At 35.1% G+C, this 22890-nt stretch overlaps 1 protein-coding gene across 1 annotated transcript in view; it reads left to right on the forward strand.

The window, feature by feature from the left end:
- acj6 (abnormal chemosensory protein 6) overlaps positions 1-22890 on the forward strand; it is a 154548-nt gene that overhangs the window by 124586 nt on the left and 7072 nt on the right. Inside the window, exon 4 of the mRNA XM_074173680.1 lies at positions 17857-18208. Within this exon, the coding sequence (XP_074029781.1) occupies positions 17857-18208 (352 nt within the window). The remainder of the gene's footprint in view (positions 1-17856; positions 18209-22890) is intronic.

Raw genomic sequence — 22890 nt, forward strand, 5'->3', positions numbered from 1 at the left:
CTACTAGATATTGATAAAAATTTACATGATTGTCTAACCAGAAACAATTCCGGATTTTCATTAATATAATTCGTAACATTTTTTGATGTTTTAAGACAAAGTTCCAACACTTCTTCATTAACTTTTTTTGTCAAAACTAATGAGAGTGTTGTCAATTGAATAATTTCAAATTTGTTATTGGGTTTTCTCATTGATTTGCTTATATAACTATAGAAGTCTCTGATCACACTTGCACCATAACAATTCTATTCTTCCATAGTTTTAACATAAACAAAAAACATACTTTTTTTAATTTGAATCACATGACAGCTGTCAGTGTCAATTGTTTGTTGTCTCTCTCTCTATTCTTCAACCACATGGCTTTTACCGGTAATCGATAATTTTAAAACAAATAACGATTTGTTGAAGCATTGGGTTCTTAGACTTCTTGAGTGATAGTTATGTAATAGCCGATTCATCCCATTGTTATACAAATCTGTGAGAGCAGACGCCAGGTCTATTTCAACTAGGAAAAAATTAACACAGTTAATCATTCTCATGAATTCATAAAGCCACTATTACAACAATATACAGGTAATGGAAAATTATAGAGCAGAACCTTGTTATCATCATTTATGTAGAAGTTCTGGCCAACGATTGTAATACCTAAATTGACCAACACTACAGAATAATGCAGGGCTTTTATTTAGCGAGTTGATAGTTCAACATTAGTCTGTCAAACACAAACATCAATATTGAAGGTGCTGCCTTGAATAGAATATCAATGAATGTTTAATAGATCAGTTCTGCTGTTGGGAACTATTAATGAAAATCGGATTTGATGATATATTGTCATTTCAAATCACATCCACATCAACAAATTGGAGGAGTTAGAAGAATAGTTGAAAATAATTAGGAAAATTACTCTTTGGAACATCAATGGAAATATATCATCAGTCAGTACTAATTTAAAATGGCAAACAATGATTAAAGGGAAACAAACGCATGTGCCTACAGTTGCATAAGCATATTTCGTACAATTGTGAAATTACGTTGAATTATAAAACATCTTTGAAACAGAAATTATTCCAGTCGTTCAGATACCAGCTTGGTTTATTGGATAAGTGAACTTTTGTATCGAGTGGTAACTTTTGTATACAGCAATATTTCGATATATGATCGAGAAAAATGACTGTCTGCCAGTTTCGGAGTTATTTACGATTTGTTATCTTTTATCAACTGGAACTGAGTTTTGTTATTTTTTGCCATCCAGGTGTTCAATGTTTGTTTGGCAAAGCCTAAAGCGATGTCAATGACAGATTCGAGTCCGATGAAGCTGCTTGCAGCACTGTCCTATGCAAGAAAGTCAGCAGCCTCATTGCCTTCCAGGCCAGTATGGCCAGGAATCCAGACCAGAGACAATCTGTTGAGTCTTCCTATCGAGGAGAGTCGTTTTTGGCAATTTGCTACCAATTTAGACGTTGCTCGGTAGGAGCCAAGAGCTTCTAACACCGATTGAATTTCGAGAATATAGATTACCTGCTACCACAAGAAGGAGTGGCTAGAAAATGAATTAGGGAATACGAATTTGTAACAAGAAAAAACTGAATTATTATACCAACCCGAGGGTAGAAAGGAAATTCCCAAAGAAATGAAAAACTCCTACTTGGTCACCAGGAAATAAAATTTTATGATGGTACAGATAATACAGCAATTTTTTACATGGCGAATAGCTGGGAGCAACTGGAATATGTAGTTAAATCAGATCTGATTTTGATTGAAATTAGCTCGAACATCGATTATTGACAGTGAATCTGGAGGAAACTCACTATACAGTGCATTTCTTTAATGTTCCTCCCCCCTTTTATTTTTTGAACGAAAATTTGGTATGGTGGAATTAATGCATAAATACTTTATTTTGAAGTGAAATTGACAGATGAAACTTTCGAGATGGCGACTGGGCGCCATCTGGGAAAAAATAAATAGAAAGGGGGCTCTTGTGACACATCATTTTGAAGCTCTTGACGAATACTTCATGAAGTCAATATCTTCACCTACTACAAAATGGCAGAACATTTAATAATTTTTTGAAAACAAACACACTAATATCGATATTTCTATCATTTTTATCTGCCATATGGCAATTCCAACAACCCGCTAATGAACAATGAACATCATTGTTCAGTAAGAGTATTCTCCTTTAGTTTTCGGTTTCACCAGTAAAAAGGTAACACGTCAACAATCTCTAGAATGGTCAATTCCCGTCCACTGGAAGAAAAAAATTAGGCGATTTTAATTTACGGTGTGACGCGTAACTTTCACGAGACCGAAAGGATTTTCAATGAACGTTTTCCTAATCATCCTATATGTAGAAAATATTTGAGATAACTTGTATCCGAATTCACAACTACCGGTAGTGTACATAACAAAAAGCACCCAGGTGATCCATCCATTCCGGAAGAACAGCAACTGTAAATAATTGGTGAGATGGTAGTAAATCCTGAACAGTCTACTTATTCCGTCGCGAATGTTTGTGAGGTGTCTCCTTCTACTGTGTGGAGACTTTTGAAGAGGAATACGAATCATCCATGCAATATAAACAGAAGATGACCCTGATCGAAGAACATAATTCTGCGAAATCATGACGAAAACAATTGCAAGGCATCCTACCTATCTCCACAATGTTTTAGTCTACTGACGTTACTGTGTTCAAAAATGTTCGGTGTGGAATATCGGATAGGCTGTTCATATGTCAAGAAGTTCAAGGCAACCATTTCGAACATCTGCTGAACTGACCTCAAGCTTATTAACTCATATTATGTAGTTGAATGTCAATGTATTCAGGCAATTATTGAAAGTTCCGCCATTTTGTAGTAGTTGAAGATATTGACATTATATTCTAGGATTGTGAAGCAATTGTTGGCAGCTTCAAAGAGATGTATCACAAGAGCCCCCTTTCCATTTAATTTTTTACCCACATGGCGCACAGTCGCCATTTCGAAAGTATCATCTGTCAATTTTACTTCAAAATAATGTAGTCATGCATTAATTTTAATATCTCAAATTTCAATTTTTTTGTTGACCCGTTCAAAAAATAAAAGGAGAGGAAACTTAAAGAAATGCACAATTAATTTGTGTATGTATGTAAAGGTATAAATAATTATCATAACATGTAAATTCTGCCAGTGTTTCACTTTTATTTACATTGTATTTTACGTTGTGTAACTGAAATTGCCACTAGTGAAAGTTATCTGAACTCTTATATATCCTTTTCACTATCCTGAATTTTATAAGTTTAACTTCATATATGTATATTGTATCTGTGTTTTACCATATTCTTGAAATTGTATTGTTACTGTTATGCGAAGCAAATGCTTTCGCATCTATCGCCATTTTTTTTATCCGTCTATTATTATTATTATGTCGTGTGAAACCTTTCAAACGAATAAAGTTATTATTATCATTATTATTTTTTTTCACCGAAGTGTGCGCTGGTCAGGCCCTATCCCCCGAAGCCCCGATACATTCGGGAGGGCGCGCCAGCATTATCAACCAATGACCACTCCCCACACCGTGGGGTAAGTGATCATTGGGTCCGAGAATCATGTGCCCTGAGCAAGCGCAGTGAGCCAAGAATGACAGCCTTGTGCATCTGTGCCTCTAAGATTTCTGCCTTAGTGCGGCAAGCCGGTATGATTTTAAGATTCCAGAGTAGAGAGGACATCATTCCACCAAGGACTCCAATAATCAGAACAACCATCTTGACAAATGGTTGTTCTGATTATTGTTATTATTATATAGCTCCGAGAAGCAAACCACTAGTCATTTATGCTGTGTTATTTCACCAGTCTCAGAGCAAAAAGTAAATTACCAAAGAAAAGCAAAAACCCTTACTTGGTGACCAGGAAAGAATATCCTCTAGCATATAACTCTAAGTTCGAAAAGCAAACATCTAGTATCTATGTAGAAGAGCTGGTGGTGATGATTTTCACAGATAGTTACGTCAAAATAATGTTGTCACTACGGCTACATTTGCCAACAGTTGAACAAATTTCGTGAATGAGGAAAAGAGCATGACAAGTCACTGACGAATACATAGAAATTTGGTTCAACTGGGAGTACATCTTATTGAAGAGACAGATCATTTATGACTGAGCATCGAAGACGTCCATAATGGGTGTCGACAAAGAAGTCACATCTTACTTATTTGAGACAAATAGTTCGAATATTAGTTAAAAAGATATCCATTCGAAATAAAAAAATATCCAATGTGGAACTGAAAACTCGATAACAATGCTGAAAATGAATCACAATGCATCTCCAGTTTATATCTAGAAAAAATTCCACTGCTCCTTTCATTCATTGCTACCCAATAAGCAAGCTGTTCAGAATTCAATAGAAAATGAATGTTATTGATGAAAATTATGTGAAAGATTATGAGATATTTGAATACATGCAGGAATAGTTTATCACAAAAAAAAACATTGATTTTGAGCGGTTTATGATGTACATTTACATCAATTGCCACATGTATCAGTCTTCTGTAATGAAAGAAAAACAAATTTACCAACGAAATAATATTTATATATCTACCTGAAGATATAGTTGAATTCATCCACTTTCCTTTTCAATCAACCGATAGCAAGTAAAGATAAAAGTCGCCCCTTTATTCCACAAATGTCGTATCATAAATGTAAAACTTTTTCTACCCCTTATGTTGTTGTACTATTAAATAAGTTCTCGCAGTATTCCCAAAATTTCATGGTTTAATTTAGAATACCTTTGAGAATACGTTCAGAATGGGGATCTACTTACTATAAAAGTATCATTATGGCCCCTCTTGGAGCTAGTTCATTGATGGGGTGACGAAAATTTTAAAAAAAGTGTGGTGTAGAGAATAATTAGAATCATTTCGTATTTTTGACCATAGTAGTGTTAATGAGAAGGTGTCATTTCTTTTCAGCAGTTTAAATAATATATTTGGTAGACATGCTTCCAAAGTGAGTGCAAGAGTAACCAAACCAAATGCACCAATAAGAGATACGATGAAAACAAAAGACGAGGCGTTGCTGAAATATAGAAAGACAGTCAGAGGCAGAAATATGCGAAATCATGTAAATAAAGCAATAGAAAGGTAAAAGAAGGCATTTTCTACTTTCCAATTTCAACAAAACGACTCGAAAAAAATGTGGCGTATCCTAAAACATAATGAAGTAATTTACACTGAAAAGTGTGGATGAGGTCACTTATTTTTTTAATTATTCTATATCAATAGAGGGACCCTCACCAAATTTGACTGCTGCAACAGAACATTGTTTGTTCTTGAACTCCCTAAAATCAAATGTTTCATTATTTGCTCAATACAAAGGCTGAACAAATTGTCTCTGGTCTGACTTCCTGGCCATACTGATCTGGAAGGCATTGAGGCTGCTGATTCCCTTGCAAAAGAGGGTGATGCAAGCAGCTTTATTGGACCACAACCTGTCATTGGCATCGCTTCAGGCTTTGCCAAACGAACACTGAACACCTGGATGGCAAGAAGATTTATTGACTTTTGGCAAAATCTTCCAGCATTGGCTCATTCCAAGGTGTTCATTCACCCTTCGAAGCTTGAAACCAAACAGTTGTTGGACCACAGAAGGGATGAACTACGATATCTAACAGGCCTTTTCACAGGTCACTGTCGTTTGAATTATCATATGCACAGACTCTAACTGTCGAAAGACAGTGAATGTCGCCTCTGTTTGGAAAATAATGAAACAGCAGAGCACACACTTTGTGCCTGCCCCGCTGCGCACTGAATCAGGTTTTCAGAGTTTGGCAGAGCCGCTTACCATCTGACCTGAAAAACTACACACTAAATAAACTGATCGGCTTCGTTAAGAAGCTGGGTTTATTTGATTGAGTATGAGTGTGTGTAAGCCACAATGAAGCCTTGCAGGTTTCGAATAGACCCACTCACTCACGACCAAACCTAACCTAGGCGGTACCTTCCACTGAAATTGAAATTAATATTATGCGAAGTACTAGTTTTATCACACTTCAACTATGCCAAAAATGTTTAAGGACAACGGAATTATGTATTCAAAAAGTACAAAGTTCATGCTTAAGACTCATTTATGGAATAAGACGTTTTCATATAAACAATGTTTATATGAAAGTAGCTGTGTCAGGAGGGCTTTCTTCCAGTTTGTGTCTGAAAGTTGCTTCTTTGCATGGTCTACACATCCATGTATAGAGTTACTTATTTTCAAACGGATTATTCCCTTCCTTTCCTTGAAAGATTTACACATTTTTTTGTATCAAGATGGAGTAGTAGAAAGCCAAAAACTTTTTTCTCAAAAATTAATCACTCCTAAAAATATAACCCCTTCAAAATTCTTGAAGATGTATATTGGTTGAATATGAGTAACAGAAGCCTTTTGCATGCCGAAAACTTATTCCAATTCAATAGAACTATTTTTTAGAGCTAAGTGGAAGAACAGTTCAGGTGTTGAATTCATTCAGAAATTGAACTGAACTTTGCCCTTCATTTTCAAAAATATGTTGTGATAATATTTCCTCAATCTTTTTTTTTAATAATAAGGACGTTATTATTATTATAATTTCACAAAAGAAAAAATCATAGTTTAGTCTTGTCACGACTTGACTAACGTTGGGTTCACAAATTCACGTTGCATCCGAATACCACGATCCGAATACCACCGATGACGTACATATCAGATGAAAAGAACGGGGTATTTTATTGAATTATTCGCCCTTTCGCCCCTTGGTCTAAAGTGTTGACCATTGGTCAAGATAAACTGTATGTCAACCTCGTCCATTTTAGCTTTTCTTAGAAGCAGTATTCATTTTTGTGAATTTTGTTTGAATATGTGTCAAAGTTTGTACACTTTGACACTTTGTTCATTGTCGAACTCATGATCTATGCCATCATATGCTATTCGATATGTGTCAAACAATTAGTGTTAATTCATTACTACTTATATATAAAATAAGTGAAAAGAATTATGTCAAACGGTTTTATTGAAAAAAAAGGTTATAATGATGTAGATAATGTACTGATCAATCATTTGGAAGGTCCTAGGTAGCGGACATCACACCACCCACCTCAGCAATCTACGGTATTGATCAGATGAAAAAATAATAAAATCGTTAAGCATAGCGTAACCTGAGTTATTATATGTAAATACCATGCCAAACGCTTTTACTATTTTTTATCTGATCAATACCGTAGATTGCTGAGGAGAGTGGTGTAATGACTGCTACCTAGGACCTTCCGAATTATTTTTTAGTTTTCAGTTCAGTATCTAAATCATTATTATCTTTTTTTTAAATAACACCGTTTAACATTGAAATTTATTACTATCTATTTTATTTTCAAGTTTTTGGTTTCTAATTTTGTTATTCAATTCTTCTCATTCTGTTCAGTTCATTTAGTCCGTCAGTATTACAAAGTAATATGTAATCCGCCATTTTGCAGCTGCAGTTGTTTGTGCTTTCCACTGAAAAGCTAGACAACGATGTATTTAGGAAGGTATATTCTTGACAGTTCACATAACTGTGGACAGCAGAAACGTGCAGGATTGACTTTTCTAGGGCATCGTCTTTTTACGTTTCCTCTCGCACATGAAAGATTTATAAAAGTGAGAATGACAATACAAAAAGTAGCAGTCAGTAACGGTTTTTTGAGGGGTATTGTAGATGATATTATAAGGAAAACAAGTTTAGGTTAAGAATGAACGAAATCTCGACTTTTACAAACGACGAAAACCAAGATAAATATATTTCAGTTTCATACCACCAATATACGAAGAATTTTGGAAAGATTTTCAAGGAACTAGGTATGAAGAATGAATAGTTTCGAAAAACAAAATCTCTTACATATTCAAGGTCTAACCCTTTTAGAAACCTATTTAAAAAAACGTACACTGTAGTCATCAATGAAACATTATGTATCTCGAAATCGATATCAAATATTCCATACAACCTGTCTCTATCGATGAATTTAAAAATAAACCCTCATAATGGAGTGGTTCTGACTGTTCGTCCAATCATTTCATTGTTACGATATTTCCCAAAAAGTTCGCATGAAAAATAAATGGGACGAATGAAAGAAAAAACAAACAGTGCGCGAATGGATTTTTGTACATTGTGCTGTTTCATTTCGTGCACACATTTGAAATTATGGACAATCACAAAGCGGGTCTGAATATGTATCCATGAAATGTTATTTGGGAATGAAAAAAAATAATTTTCATCAAATGTTATATTAACAAAATAATATATTCATTTTCGTAAATAATTGAACATGCATGAAGTAAATTATGAAAGTTGGTATGACTTTTGTCGTCTGAGTTTTTTTAGAAAAACCGGAAACATAATCTATGACGACAGTTATCTATTGCTGATGCTGTTGTGCAGTTTGCGAGTATTTTGAAATGTATCAAAGTCGATGACTGGCAAATTGTTCACAAAGCAGAGCCACGTAAATAAGAAGACGACCATTTCTTGTTATTTTTTTGAACGATTCAACTCGAAAAATTGAAATTTGAGATAGTGAAAAAAATTAATACAAGAATAATTCATTTTGAAGTAAAATTGACAGATGAAACTTTCAAGATGGCGACTGGGCGCCATCTACGAAAAAAAATCAAATATAAAGTGGGGTCTTGTGACACATCATTTTGAAGCTCCTGGCGAATATTTCACAACTCCAGAATATGAAGTCAATATCTTCACCTACTACAAAATGGCAGAACATTTGATAATTTCCTGAAGACAAACACATTAATATCGATATTTCCAGAAATAATCCTTTTTATTTACCATATGACAATTCCCACAAACACATAAGGTTTGTTAACTAATTTTTTGTTTATAAAAACGACGAAAAATGTCAGTATGACAATGAACATCATTGTTCATTTAGAATATTCTCATTTAGTTTTCGGTTTTTCCAATATCAAGAAAAAATTAACGTTTGAACAGGAATATTGAGATACCATATTTTAGGACCTCTATTTATTGATCAAAATTTAACAGGGAAATCGTATGCATATGCTGAAAACTGCTGTTGACCCTCTCATCACTGAAATCTTCGAAGCGAATCCTAATGAATTCGATATGGATATAGTATTCCAGCAAGACGGATCACTACCACGTTACTCCAGACAAGTAAGAAACTATTTGGATACTACTTTTCCCGGTCGTTGAATTGGCCGTCGAGGTCCTACAGAATGGCCCTCCCGCTCGCCAGATTTGACACCTTTGGACTTTTTTTATGGGACTATTTGAAGCAAAAAGTGTACGAAACTGAACCTGCTTCAATATTGGATATACGGCAGGAAATAATAAATATTTGTAGAGATATTGAAGTTACTGTGTTCCAAAATGTTCGGCGTGAAATATCGGCATCAAGGCAATCATTTCGAGCATCTTCTGAACTGACCTCGAGCTTATCATCTCAGATTATGTAGTTAAATATCAATGTATTCAGGCAATTATTAGATATTCAGCCATTTTGTAGTAGTTGAAGATATTGACTTCATATTCTATGGTTGTGAAGTATTTGTCACGAGCTTCAAAATGATGTGTCACAAGACCCCCCTTTTCATTAATTTTTTTTTCACCAAATGGCGCCCAGTCGCCATCTTGAAAGTTTCATCTGTCAATTTCTCTTCAAAATAAAGTATTCATGCATTAATTTCATTATCTCATATTTAAATTTTTTGAGTAGAACTGTTCAAAAAATAAAAGAACAGAATTGCAGTCCTCTAACCGAAAATCACGTGACAAAGCGAAGGAAATGTCAGAAATAAAAAAATTGAGTATAAAATAATTAGGTAATTCAGAACAAATACAACAGACAGGATTCGTATAATACTATCAATCAGAAATAGTATTGTATCTGTTGTAAAAAATTTGAAAAAACAATAAAATCATTATAGATAATTAGAAATGATGACATTTTTGAAAAGCAAAGTTGTAAACAGTCTCTCAGTTACAAACACTAAATGATACTTCGATAAAATAAAGGTATTCAGACAAAAGACCAAATTTGTAAACATATAAGAGAAAAATGCAGCTAATTTCAGAAGTATGTATCAAAATTGTAAGTTAACCAGTTTTAAAAATATACAACTTCGAAATTTGAACTTGTGACAATTAGTGATTCGTATCCAAGCAAATGAGATGTTATTCAATTTTTTACCGAAAGAGTAATAGCTATTATACGCGAGTAGAATACTATACTTTATCCACGACTAATAAAGATTTTCATTGAAGTTTATTGTTGTAAAATTTTGTAACATCACATACATAGTTTAAGATACACTATCATTTTATTCTAACAAATATTTCATACAATACATGTTCATCTATACACAGAGCAAAACCCAAAGCGATGTCAATGACAGGTTCTGGTCTAATGAAGCTGCTTGCAGCACCCCCCTTTGCAACCAATTCAGAAGTTGCTGGGTTGGAGCCAAGAGCGTCTAACGCCGCTCGAGTGTCTGAGAAAATTTCTGCTGCCTTGTATATGAGGTTGCTTTCTACCAGTCTCTCCGCACACAATTCAACAGCGCAAATTTCCACTTGAAATACAGTCACATAGGTCCCTAGGCTGGTTGATATTTCTGTCTTGGTTCTGCGACTAAAAACAGCTGCACCAGAACCAAGTTGGGTACTTCAACCGTTACCACATCGCTTTGATGATGTCTAGCACAGTAGCAGATGAAACGTCAGGTATAGAAACCTGCAGACCACGGCCAAAACTCGCTTACAGTTATCTTCGGCCGTGAAAGTTCACATAATTTGATTTTTGAAATAGTTAACGGACACATAAGACACTTCTTGAAATAACTTCTTCTACACATTCACAGCGACATCGTGACCGTAACCGGGACTTCTCGAACAATCCCAGTCAAGCGCAATGCACACACGAATTTGCCCGGCATTAAACTCTTATCTGCGAAGAAACAGTAAACAGCCAAATTAAACAAAACAAAGCAAACAGTACTCAAAAACACAAAAAGTCTGTTTGTTTAGAACATTTGACAAACGTTGGCCGCATGGTAGGTAAATAGAGTGTGGAGAGCGAATGGCCACTGCTTGAAGCAGGTCGCACAAAACATTTCCCGGAGGGGCTTGCTACATCCTGAGGCGAAAACAACGTTTTGGAAATATAAAAACAAAAATCTTGATGTAAAGTTTAGAATCAAGTGACGATGAGGACAAAGAAGAAAAAGCCTACAAATTTACTGATGGCCTAGACCTTGCAAAAATCTCATACGAAGCGCTTTTGACACACGTTATTTAATACTATAAATGTTTGCGTTTATTGTATAGAAACATATCCTGATATACATATAATATTTTAAAGTTTACGATTACAAATGACACATAGAGATTACATTTGTCCATATGTATGGAATAAATTCATTTTTAGCGTTATTATGTACAATGTGAAAAAACCTGAAACAAGTCGATTTTATTCTTAAATTGACAATTCACAGTATGAAAATGTTATCCTCCTCCAGCACCCCTTCTGAATTATATGCACCCCCTCGAAAATGTTTAATAGCAAAGGGGGTCGTGTGGCACCTTGTTGGAAAGGGATTTTAGTCCTCTGTTCAGCAATATAAAGTTTTTTAAGTTTGGTGCAATCATAACTGAGAAAATTAATTTTTACAATTAAATTAAATGTTCAAAATCACCACCATTATTCACTTTTTGACAATAACCTGATCTATTAAACATACAATCCCTGTGAAACGCTCCTTACCAACCTTGAATCCTGGAAAAAATCTTTGAAGATACTAAAATATTAGACAAGAAGCCAAATCAACAATTGATATAAATCTAGTAGGCTGCTGTCATTTAGGTATTTGAAGTTACTAAAAGACGTCAGTATAATATTTGTGGGCGTATTAAATTTAATTATGGCTCATTTGCCCGAGACTCAAAGAATAGACATTTTGATTATGATTGGTTGTGGTAATAAAACTAGAACTCAAAAGAAGGTTTGTGAAATTTTTAACAATAAATAACCTGGTCAACACGTGTCGCAGTCTACAGTTAGCAAAATCGAAAAAAAGTTTCGTGAAACTGGACATGTAAAAAATATTGGAAAACCAGGTAGAAATGTTCAATTTACTGATGAAAAAAGTTAGATGTACTTCTAGAGATTGAGGAAAACCCGCAAAAGACAACTCGAGAACTTGCCGCCGATAATGATGTAAGTAAATCATCTATTTTGAGAGTTTTATATAAAGAAAAATTCAGTTGGTTCAGTTGGTTCAGGAGCTGAATGAAGATGATCCTGATAGAAGGCAAGAATTCTGTGAATTGCTGATGTACAGAATGATCGCAGATTTGCAGTTCATAAACAGAATAGTGTTTTCTGTGTCATTCAAACGGAACAGTTAACAGACAGAACTGTAGATATTGGAGCAGAGAAAATCCTCACTGGATGTGTGCCACTCACACTCAATATCCTAAAAACTTTAACGTTTGGGCTGGTATCATTAACAATCAAATTATTGGCCCTTATTTTTTTGAGAGCATTTGAGGGCAATGGTGAGATTTATCTATATTTTTTGATTAACTTTTTAGTGCCTACATTACAAATATTGCTAGCAATAGCAAATATAAATATTTGCTATTAAAAATTTTCGAGGGGGTGCTTATAATTCAGAAGGTGCTGGAGGGGAATAATATTTTCATACTGTAAATTGTCAATTTAATTTTTAGGAGGGCTAATTCTGTTATGAAAATCATACCCGAAACTTCACTCCCACGTATAAACGTGAATAAAATTTACGCATGAATAGGGTCATTCGACCAGAAAATGAACAATACCCAGTTAATGAACACTGTTTAATACTTCAATGTATAATAAGAATATATTTGTTTGAAGAAGCTGTTCATTCTTTCAAACGTTTCGTGCGCATGTCCACTAGGCAGTTCATTTAGTGGCTTGTTCAAAGACCGTTTCGTTATTCTATTTTGCATAAAATTCAGGGTGTTCATACTGGATAACGTTTTCTACTGAAATCCAATGAATGAACGGGAGGTTCATTCACTGGATTTTCGTGCAGGCTTGAAAATATGCAAAAATCAACTTCAAAAGTATCTAACATTAATGCAATAATTTTACTGAATGTATGGTTTCGACGTATTCACCGTCAGCTAGTAAATGAACAACGTTCATTCACTGGAACGGATTTGATTTCTAGATGAGTACGAACTACAAACGCTTCAAATACACATAAAACGATCTGTCCATGGCATTGATTTTAATTAATGCTGGAAAAATGAGTTTGAATAAAGCATCAGTACAATATGGAATCCCAAAATCAACTCTTCATAATAAGCTAACGAAAAAGATCCCTATCGAGAGAAAAATGGGCCCTCCTACCATACTAACCAGTGAAGAGGAACACAGGCTTGCTAACTGAATTTTAGGCAAAGCCAAACTCGGCTTTCCTATGCATCCTGAAAAAGTCAAAACCGCTGTTCAAAAAGTTTTAAAGGCCTGTCCTAGGGAAAATAAATTCGTAGATGATAAACCGGGAGAAAAGTGGCTACAGTTATTTCTGCGAAGACACTCCGACATTTCTAAACGGAATACCGAAATAATTTCGAAAAGTAGAGCTTCAGTTACTGAAATGGCAATTCGTAAATGGTTCGAAGATATACGAACATTTAAAAAAAATGAGAATATGTTGGAAATGATAACGCCGATGAGACAGGAGTTAAAAAATCAATGGAATCAGGTCTTGTTCTGGAGCCTGCAAGAAAAAACCAGAAATTTCTATGAAATTTCACCAGGAAGGAAAAAGAATCTATTACTGTTCTTTGTAATTTTGCAGCAAGTGGAACGGTAGTTCCTCCGATGATTGTCTTTCCTTACAAATGAATACCCAAGGAATTGGCTGCTTCTGTACCAGAAGGATGGTCAATTGGACGATCTGATTCGGGTTGGATGACCAGTGCAATATTTTTTGAGTATATAGCCAACGTCTGCTACCCCTGGCTTATCGAAGAGGGCACTGAATTTCCGGTAATACTTTTCATTGATGGACACAAATCCCAATATAACCTGGAAGTCTATGAATTCTGTCGCGAAAAACAGATCTTTCTGTATTGTCCCTTTACAAATGCAACCCATTTATTACAGCCCTGTGACGTTGCTATCTTTAGGCCATTGAAAGTGGAATGGAAAATAGCATGTCGTGCTCATAAACAAAAAACCACGACATCAATAACACGACATACTTTTTGCAGATTATTCAAAGAAGCATTCGATCGGGCCTGTAACCCGAGTACCATTATTAGTGGATTCGAAAGTTGCGGAAAATGTCCGTTAGATGCGGAATCTGTCGATTATACTAAATTTATATCTACCCGACGAAATGAAGTGTTCCAAAAAACAGTTGTAAGCGAGTTAGGTCCTGAAGATTACAAATCGAGTTTGAAAGTTCTGGTACACTATTTTGGTGTAAACAAATTCAAAAATTCATCAGATGCAAATGATGACATCCTTTCATTTCATGAATATTGCAAATCCCATGCTGACGAACAAAACATATGCAATAACACTGATTTCAAGAGAAACAAATACCAAACAGTCAGAATTGCTTTCAGAGTCTTGCTTAAACGATCTCCCTATAAAAATTAACGGAATAATTTATGATCCAATAAATGATATTGGTGAATTTAACTATCCCGATGATACGATCTGGCTGATGAAAATGAATTGATTTGCTCAGAAATCATGAAAAGTATTCTTGATATGGTGTTTGATATTGTGGAGAATAGAGATATGATACCTGCAGAAGTTACTTTGGCGAAAAGTGAAAATGTATCACAGGAAATTAGTAGTAGCGAAAAAGGAATAAATATTATATCCAACGTTATTATCAACCAGGTAAATAATGAAAACTTGAACAGTTTGTGGAGCCAACACCTTCAATGGCCAAAGCAAGATATCCCTTCAAGAAAACGGACTTCACGTGACCAAATGCCTTTTGCAATAACTTCTGAACAATGGGTAGCGTATCATAAAGAGCAGAAAAGGAAGAAGTCTGAGAAGGAAAATGCAGTAAAAAGACGAAAATTGGAAAAGACTTTGAAGAATTCGGCCATCAACAAATCGAAAGTAACTAAGAAGAAAACGAAAAGTAAAGAAGTTTTTTCAGAAACTGTGCCCACAGACCAAAAGAGTAGTACGGAAACTCAAAGTAGGATTAAGTTGGTATAAAATTCATTTTTTTTCATTTATTTATTTTTCAATTCAGGCAATGCACCAAACGAGAAACATTCTCCAGAATGTATTTCAAAACCAATGAAAATAATAAACAGAAAAAAGAAATTTGAAAAACAGCAAAATGAAAACCCAAAAAAAACGACGACGAGAATCAATACGAAAAGAAATTATTCCTAAAGACAAACAACTTGTGACTGTCGAAACAGATATCGGTAATACCAAGTAGAATATTCGTGTTGAAATACTTAACTAGATGTATTTCATTCGTTTCAGGTTTCTTGCTTGAAGATTACGTTTTGGTTCTTTATCGTGGTAAAAAATACCCAGGGCTAATGAAGGATGCCGACAAAGAGAACAAAGAGTACGAAATTAATGTTATGGAGAAAAAAAAATGAAAAAAGTGGGATATGGCCTACTAAAATTGACCAAGCCTGGTACAGGTTTTGAAAAAATTACCTGAACCAAAATATGATGAAAATTTAGAGGTCTATATGGTAGACCTAACCTAACCTAACCTAACCTAACCTAAATAGCGACCAGTAACGGTTTATAACTTGTTGACGTTGATAATAAATTACAGTTCATTGACTGGAGTTTGTTCTTTTATTGGCATAACCTGTTCATTCACTAGGTTTTTGGTAACCTCTCCAATTAGTTGATAAAATAAAAAAAATCAGGCTTCGGGATAGTGTTCTTTAAAGTTCCTCACCATGCTGAACACCCAAATAATATTGTACTACCTTTTACAGCCCTTGTGTGATTATTATTTTGTCGTGTTGGGAGTGTGAACCTGAAACTTGCCTTATTTGTTAATTCACTGGGCGATTGACCCTAGTAGGTATGAAAGTTGTATATGATTATGATGCAAATTGAATTTCAGTTTGTCTGAAACTCATCTGAGATTTTTCATTCTCATTGAGTTTTCATTGACAATATTAAATCCCGGTAGGTCTGTAGCTATGATGCATATTCTGCTTCATTTTCTAGTTAGACGGTCGACTACAATATGTCACCAACTTCTTTTCCATTTCATGTCAGTGGACAAGCGATTATGCATCAGTTCATTATTTGTTTCCAAACATTTTCCTCTGTAACTCCGTGGAATATTCCCCAGACATACTTTCCACAAACATACATGTACACATGGCGCAAAAAGCAGCCCGCTCTGCAAACAAACCATAAAAATGAAATATATTTTATGCTTGCCCTGAAAGTCATTTTATCACATTAAACGGGCAACATAACAATAGATAAGCGTGTTTGGTAACCATACATTTTGTGCAGTGCAGAATTCCAATGATTCAACGTGTCCCAGTGGCGCCATATTTCATCATTAGGCCTCACAATGGTGTAAAGTGGTCATTTGACGTGTAGAACACGACGAGGGAAGTCCCAGCAGAGGGTACAGGGTAGCAGTACACCTTCGGGAAATGTTATGTAACAGGGGTGGTTCGTCTTGGAGTATGCAAGGGGATTAGAAATGAAATAAATTTTTCTTGAATTATAACACAGTGCTATTGTGAATTTATATTTTCTTGGGTGTATAATGTCCAACAATCTAGAAAATAAACAAAATTGTATCATCATAAAAAATGAGAAATGAAACTTTCTATGTTTTTACCACTTTTATTTGTAACTAACGTTACTGCAGTTTCGTCCTATAAGGACATTTTCAAACTTATACATGAAACTAAAAATGATTGATTACATGAGCCCTTATATAACACTACTGAAGGTAATATCAGAGATACTTAACTTAATTAATCAATTAATTAACAAAAAAAGTCCACATCGGACCAAAAAACTTTAGGTATATGAATAGCTAACCCCTGTCTTCAGATTCCGTATCAATTTGCTTCTCCTGAAGATGCTAACCTTGTTAGCGAAACGCGCGTCTAATGCAAAAATATCAGTTTGGTGTTAGGGTAATTGATCTCTAGAAAAAGTTTTAAAAAATTGGTTTGCAAAACCACTCACTACCTTACCTAACCTCAGGAACACACGGCACTGATGAAGAAATATTGTGAAACGGACAAAAAAGTAGTATTCAGCCAGTCCAGCTAGCCGAGCCTTTACTCCTCAACTACATTTGATATCACGTTTACTAACTATCTGGGCGACTAGGGGCCACAGGCAAGAAATGTTTATGACTGTACTCTTATTTTTATTGCTTCTCCAATTGGGACTGGATAGACTGTACCAACGGATTTGTTAGATTTTTCATTACTTGGTGGATACAGTGTAGTACGCTATACTTTCATTTCGGCTACGTTAATAATTTTCAAATTGCCAAAAATGTTATTGACGAAATTCTTTTTTGCTCCGTATCTTCGAAACAAAGCGCCCTATCAAAAATCATCAAGGGACAAAATATCCTTATGAAAGTCCAAGGAATAGTCCCTTGATGTTTTGCCGCACGTTCAATAAACAACATGTATAAAATTTCAATATAAATTATAATTGAAAAACAATGAATATAAATGGCTCGGTAACGAGAAAGTAAAAAATACAAACTCAAAGGTTTCATGTCAAAGTTATTATATACAATCCACTGCCGTTCAACTCAATATCGTCATGAGATTCACTGACGGCTATTTTCTTTCCAGATGGGCCACATGGACGGCCTCGAAATGCTCGACCCCATCACCTCGTCCTCCATGACGACGCTCACGCCCATGTCCGAAACGCCGACCCACATGCACTCGTACGGCATGAACCACGTCATGAACCACCATCACCACGGAGGCCCACTGTCGGGTCACAGCGCTCCAGGTCACCACCCTGGGCACCACGGCGGCCACCCAGGAGCTCACCATCCGGCGATGGCTGCGGCTGCGGCGGCGGCCGCCGTCGCCGGCCTTCATCCTGACGCAGACACAGACCCCAGGGAACTGGAGGCGTTCGCGGAGAGGTTCAAGCAGAGGCGGATCAAACTGGGGGTCACGCAAGCTGATGTCGGTGAGTGCAGTGAGTTTTCCGTTTCTTCAAACTACTTTGTGAAGGTATTAGGCTGGTGCAGGTACCTGATTGGAAAAGTATACATTTTCAACAGACAAGGGCTAGTCACAAAATTCATTTTCATTCATAAATAATGTAAAAAACATTATTCATAAGTAAAATTCCAGATAGACTGCACCTGCTGGTTTTGAAAAAGTTTTTTGTGTACTTACGTGTTCTGACGTGTAGATTACGAATTTGAAAGAAAAAAATCGGCGCTTTTCGTTATTTCCAGAGTTGTAGCCCTACAAAGTTTAAAAATTTACGTCTTTTCAGCCTTCATATTGCACAATACAAACTACGGAAAGTTTTTATTTACCATTCTCACACTTTATTTTACCTTCTTCGACACTTCAGCTCATTCGTCAACTTTTTTCTATAAAAAACTTGATATTGTGGACTGTTCAGAATATGAACTGAATTATCAAATTCCGCAGGCTAGATACATTCGATATTTTCATATTGGTTCACTCGTATCAAACATACAGTGCATTTCTTCAATGCCCCCACCCCCTTTTATTTTTTCAACGGGTCAACTCAAAAAAATTGAAATTTGAAATAATGAAATTAATGCATAAATACTTATATTTTGAAGTGAAATTGACAGATTAAACTTTCAAGATGGCGACTGGGCGCCATCTGGGAAAAAAGTTTAATTAAAAGGGGGGTATTGTGACACATCATTTTGAAGCTACTGACAAATGCTTCACAATCCTAGAATATAATGTCAATATCTTCAACTACTACAAAATGGCGGAACTTTTAATAATTTTTACTCCTTTATTCTTTCTTAATTGACAATCCTAAAAATTGCATTGAAAGTTGTCATAACACTACACCAATGAAAATATATAAAAATACATAATACATACGCCTACTTGAAAAATTCAACACTTCAAAACGACTACAAACATTCATTCATTGAGATAGTCAGCAACTGAATAGCAACATTTTTCCAACAAAACTGTTTCAATAATTTTTTAAAAATATGTAAACTTTCCTTTCCTTTTATTTTAGGTGGAAGGTTATTGAATAATCTAGCGCCCATGCAATTTGGAGATTGATTACTCAGCTTTAAACGGACCGTATGAAAATGTATATCTTTTTCCTTTCTCGTATGATAATTGTGCATGTTATCATTAAGTGTGAATTCATTTTTGTTTCGGAAAACATACATACATGCTTCATATATATAAACACATGGTTTTGTCAATATACCTAAGTTTGGAAACAATTGTCTACATGAATGAGAGCTAGAGACTCCTGCCATGCAGAGAACAATCCTTTTTTGTGCTATAAACACCTCAGCACACCTAGTTGACATACCCCACAATAAAATGCCATATCTAAGTTGGGAGTCTATATGAGCGGAATACAGAGTTATTAACAGTTTTCTGGTTAAAAGATTACGCATGTTCCTGACTAAGTAATTCATTGAGTGAAGCTTGACAATAATATGTCCACATTATGCCTTCCAGTCAAGGTGCTCATCAATATAAAGCCCTAGAAATTTCATTGTCCCTTTATTAGAGCTTGATAAGGCCCTGTCATTCACTTCGATTTCTATTGTGTCACATGCTTTCTGTTTGTTATGAAATCTATATAACGTTGTCTTATCAACATTCAAATACAAGTCGTTTTCATTGAAATAGTTACTAATTTTTTTCATTACATCAGTGCCCACCTTTTCTATTTCCGATGTTGTAGGAGCTGATATTGTCAGTGAAAAATCATCTGCATGTGCAGTGTACTTGCCTGAGTTGATATTCTGATCTATATCTGTCACATACAATATAAATAGCACAGGCCCTAATATTGACCCCTGAGAAACACCTCTCTCAATAGTTCTCAGTTGTGAGTTGACCTTCTGAGTCTTGCTGCCATTGTTTTGGGCTATACTAACATACTGCGTAAGATTTTTTATGAATGTTGATATTCAAGTATTCGCTACCCCTCTAATACCAAATCTTTCCAGTATTGCTAGTAATTGGTTACATTGACATTTAACTACATAATATAAGGTAATGAGCTTGAGGTTAGTTGAGATGTTTGAAATGGTTGCCTTGAACATCTTGACATATGAATAGCTTATCCGATATCTCAGGCCGAACATTTTCGATCACAGTAACGTCAATATCTCTACAAAAATTCATTATTCTCTGCCGTATATCCAATATTGAAGTTCGGGCTGGCCATTCTGTAGGAACTCGACGGCCATTCCAACGACCGGGAAAAGTAGTATCTAAATAGTTTCTTACTTGTCTGGAGTAATGTGGTAGTGCTCCATCTTGTTGGAATACAATATCCATATCAAATTCATTAGGATGCGCTTCGACGATTTCAGGGATGAAAAGGTCAACAGTAGTTTCCAGCATATTCGAATACAGTTCCCCTATTGAATTTTGATCAATAAATAGAGGTCCAAAAATATGGTTTGCCAATATTCCTGCCCGAACGTTAAATTTTTCTTGATATTGGGTATGTGTTTCCCGGAAAACGTGAAGGTTGTTGTCACTCCAATAACAACAATTTTGTCTGTGAACATTGGCGTTTAAAAAAATGTACATTAATCACTTAAACAAATATTGTGGAGATATGTAGGATGTTTTGTAATGGTTTCCGTCATGATTTCGCAGAATTATGTTCTTCGATCGGGGTACTATTTTAATTTTGTATGGATAATACCTATTCCCCTTCAAAAGTCTCCACACAGTAGAAGGAGACACCTCACAAACATTCGCGACGGAAAAGTAAACTGTTCAGGATTAACTATACCACCTCACCAGTTTTTTGCCCTTGCTGTTCTTCCGGAATGGACGGATGACCTGGGGGCTTTTTGTTATATATACTACCAGTAGTTGTGAATTTGGAAACAAGTTATCTCAAATATTTTCTACAGATAGGACGATTCGGAAAACGTTCATTGAAAATCCTTTTGGTCTCGTGAAAGTTACGCGTCGCACCGTAAATAAAAATCGCTTCAATTTTTTCTTCCAAATGGACGAGAATTGACCATTTTAGAGATTGTTGACGTGGTACCTTTCTACTAGTGAAACCGAAAACGAAATGAGAAAACGAAACTGAAAAATGATGTTCATTGTCATACTGACATATTTTGTCGTTTTTATAAACAAAAAATTACTTTAAAAACCTTATCAGATTGTTGGAATTGCCATATGGCAGATAAAAAGGAATATTTCTAGAGATATCGATATATTAATGTGTTTGTCTTCAGGAAATTTGAATGTTCCGCCATTTTGTAGTAGATGAAGATATTGCCTTCATATTCTAGGATTGTGAAGTATCCACCAGGAGCATCCTGTGTGCCACAGGACTTTCCATTCAATTTTTTTTTCTCAGATAGCGCCCAATCAGCATCTTGAAAGTTTCATATGTCGATTTCACAAATATATATGCATTAATTCCATTATCCCAAATATCAATTTCTTGAGTTGACCCGTTCAAAAAATAAAAGGGGGGCATTGAAGAAGACTCCCACATTTTTTGTAACAAGATGGAGTAGTAGAAAGCCAAATACTTTTTTCCAAGAAAAAGCAATATTCCAATTTCCATAAACTCTCAATGCTTCACTTATTTTCAATCTGTGGTTGGACAGAACACAAATATTAATCAAAACATACACCAAGATCTTTAATTCCGTAAGTACATGGTAGTGAAATGGTATCTAATCGATAATTGTATTCGATCACTAACATTTTCCTACTATAAGATACTACTTCACATTTAGAGTCATTTGAATGCATTAGCTTGTTGACTTCATATCAAATCAATAAATTGATGGATGTAGCCGTTACTACGTGGTAGGAGATCATAATGAAAAGAGAAATGAAAATTTCTATGTTTTTTACCACTTTCATTTGTAACTAACGTTACTGCAGTTTCGTCCTATATGGACATTCTCAAACTAATACAATTAACTCCAAAAACTTTTTTTGTCTATTGTATTGTTTATTGTATTGTATTATTGTATTAGTTTGAGAATGTCCATATAGGACGAAACTGCAATAACGTTAGTTACAAATAAAAGTGGTAAAAAACATAGAAATTTTGATTTCTGTCATCATCACATCAAATCTGTATATTTTCTAACTGTCGCTGCAAAACTTTGATAGTTTTGATAGGTGAATATAGTTTCAAATCATCTGCAGAAAATCACTAATTACAATCGACATAACCAGTGAGTTCATTATTAAATAATAAGAATAGAAGTGGTCCGAGATTCGACCCCTGAGGTACTCCAGATGAAGGATAATAATGAAAAGAATCATTACTGTTATATGATACAAATCGTTGAAGTGTTGAAGTGAATAGAGTTTGATGATATGTACTGCTGAATTATGGAAACCAAATTGGTGGAGTTTTTTAGAAGTATCATGTGATCAAGTCGTTCAAATGCTTTAGCAAAATCGGTGTATATCACATCAACTTGACCACGATTATCAAATACATCACTGACATTTTGTGTCAATTCAATAAAATTTGCTAGGGTGGATATGTTAGACATAAATCCATGTTGTTGGGGAGATGTGATATTACAAACTGAGGAATGCACGAGATTGTAGATGACAATTTCGAGAAGTTTTGCAAAGTTCAATAGGGTTGAGCTAGGACGATAATTCCGA

The sequence above is a fragment of the Leptinotarsa decemlineata genome, unplaced genomic scaffold (genome assembly GCF_025532065.1).
Source record: "Leptinotarsa decemlineata unplaced genomic scaffold, Ldec_3_MD MMD2_P_RNA_scaffold_12, whole genome shotgun sequence".
Classification (NCBI taxonomy): Eukaryota; Metazoa; Arthropoda; class Insecta; order Coleoptera; family Chrysomelidae; genus Leptinotarsa; species Leptinotarsa decemlineata.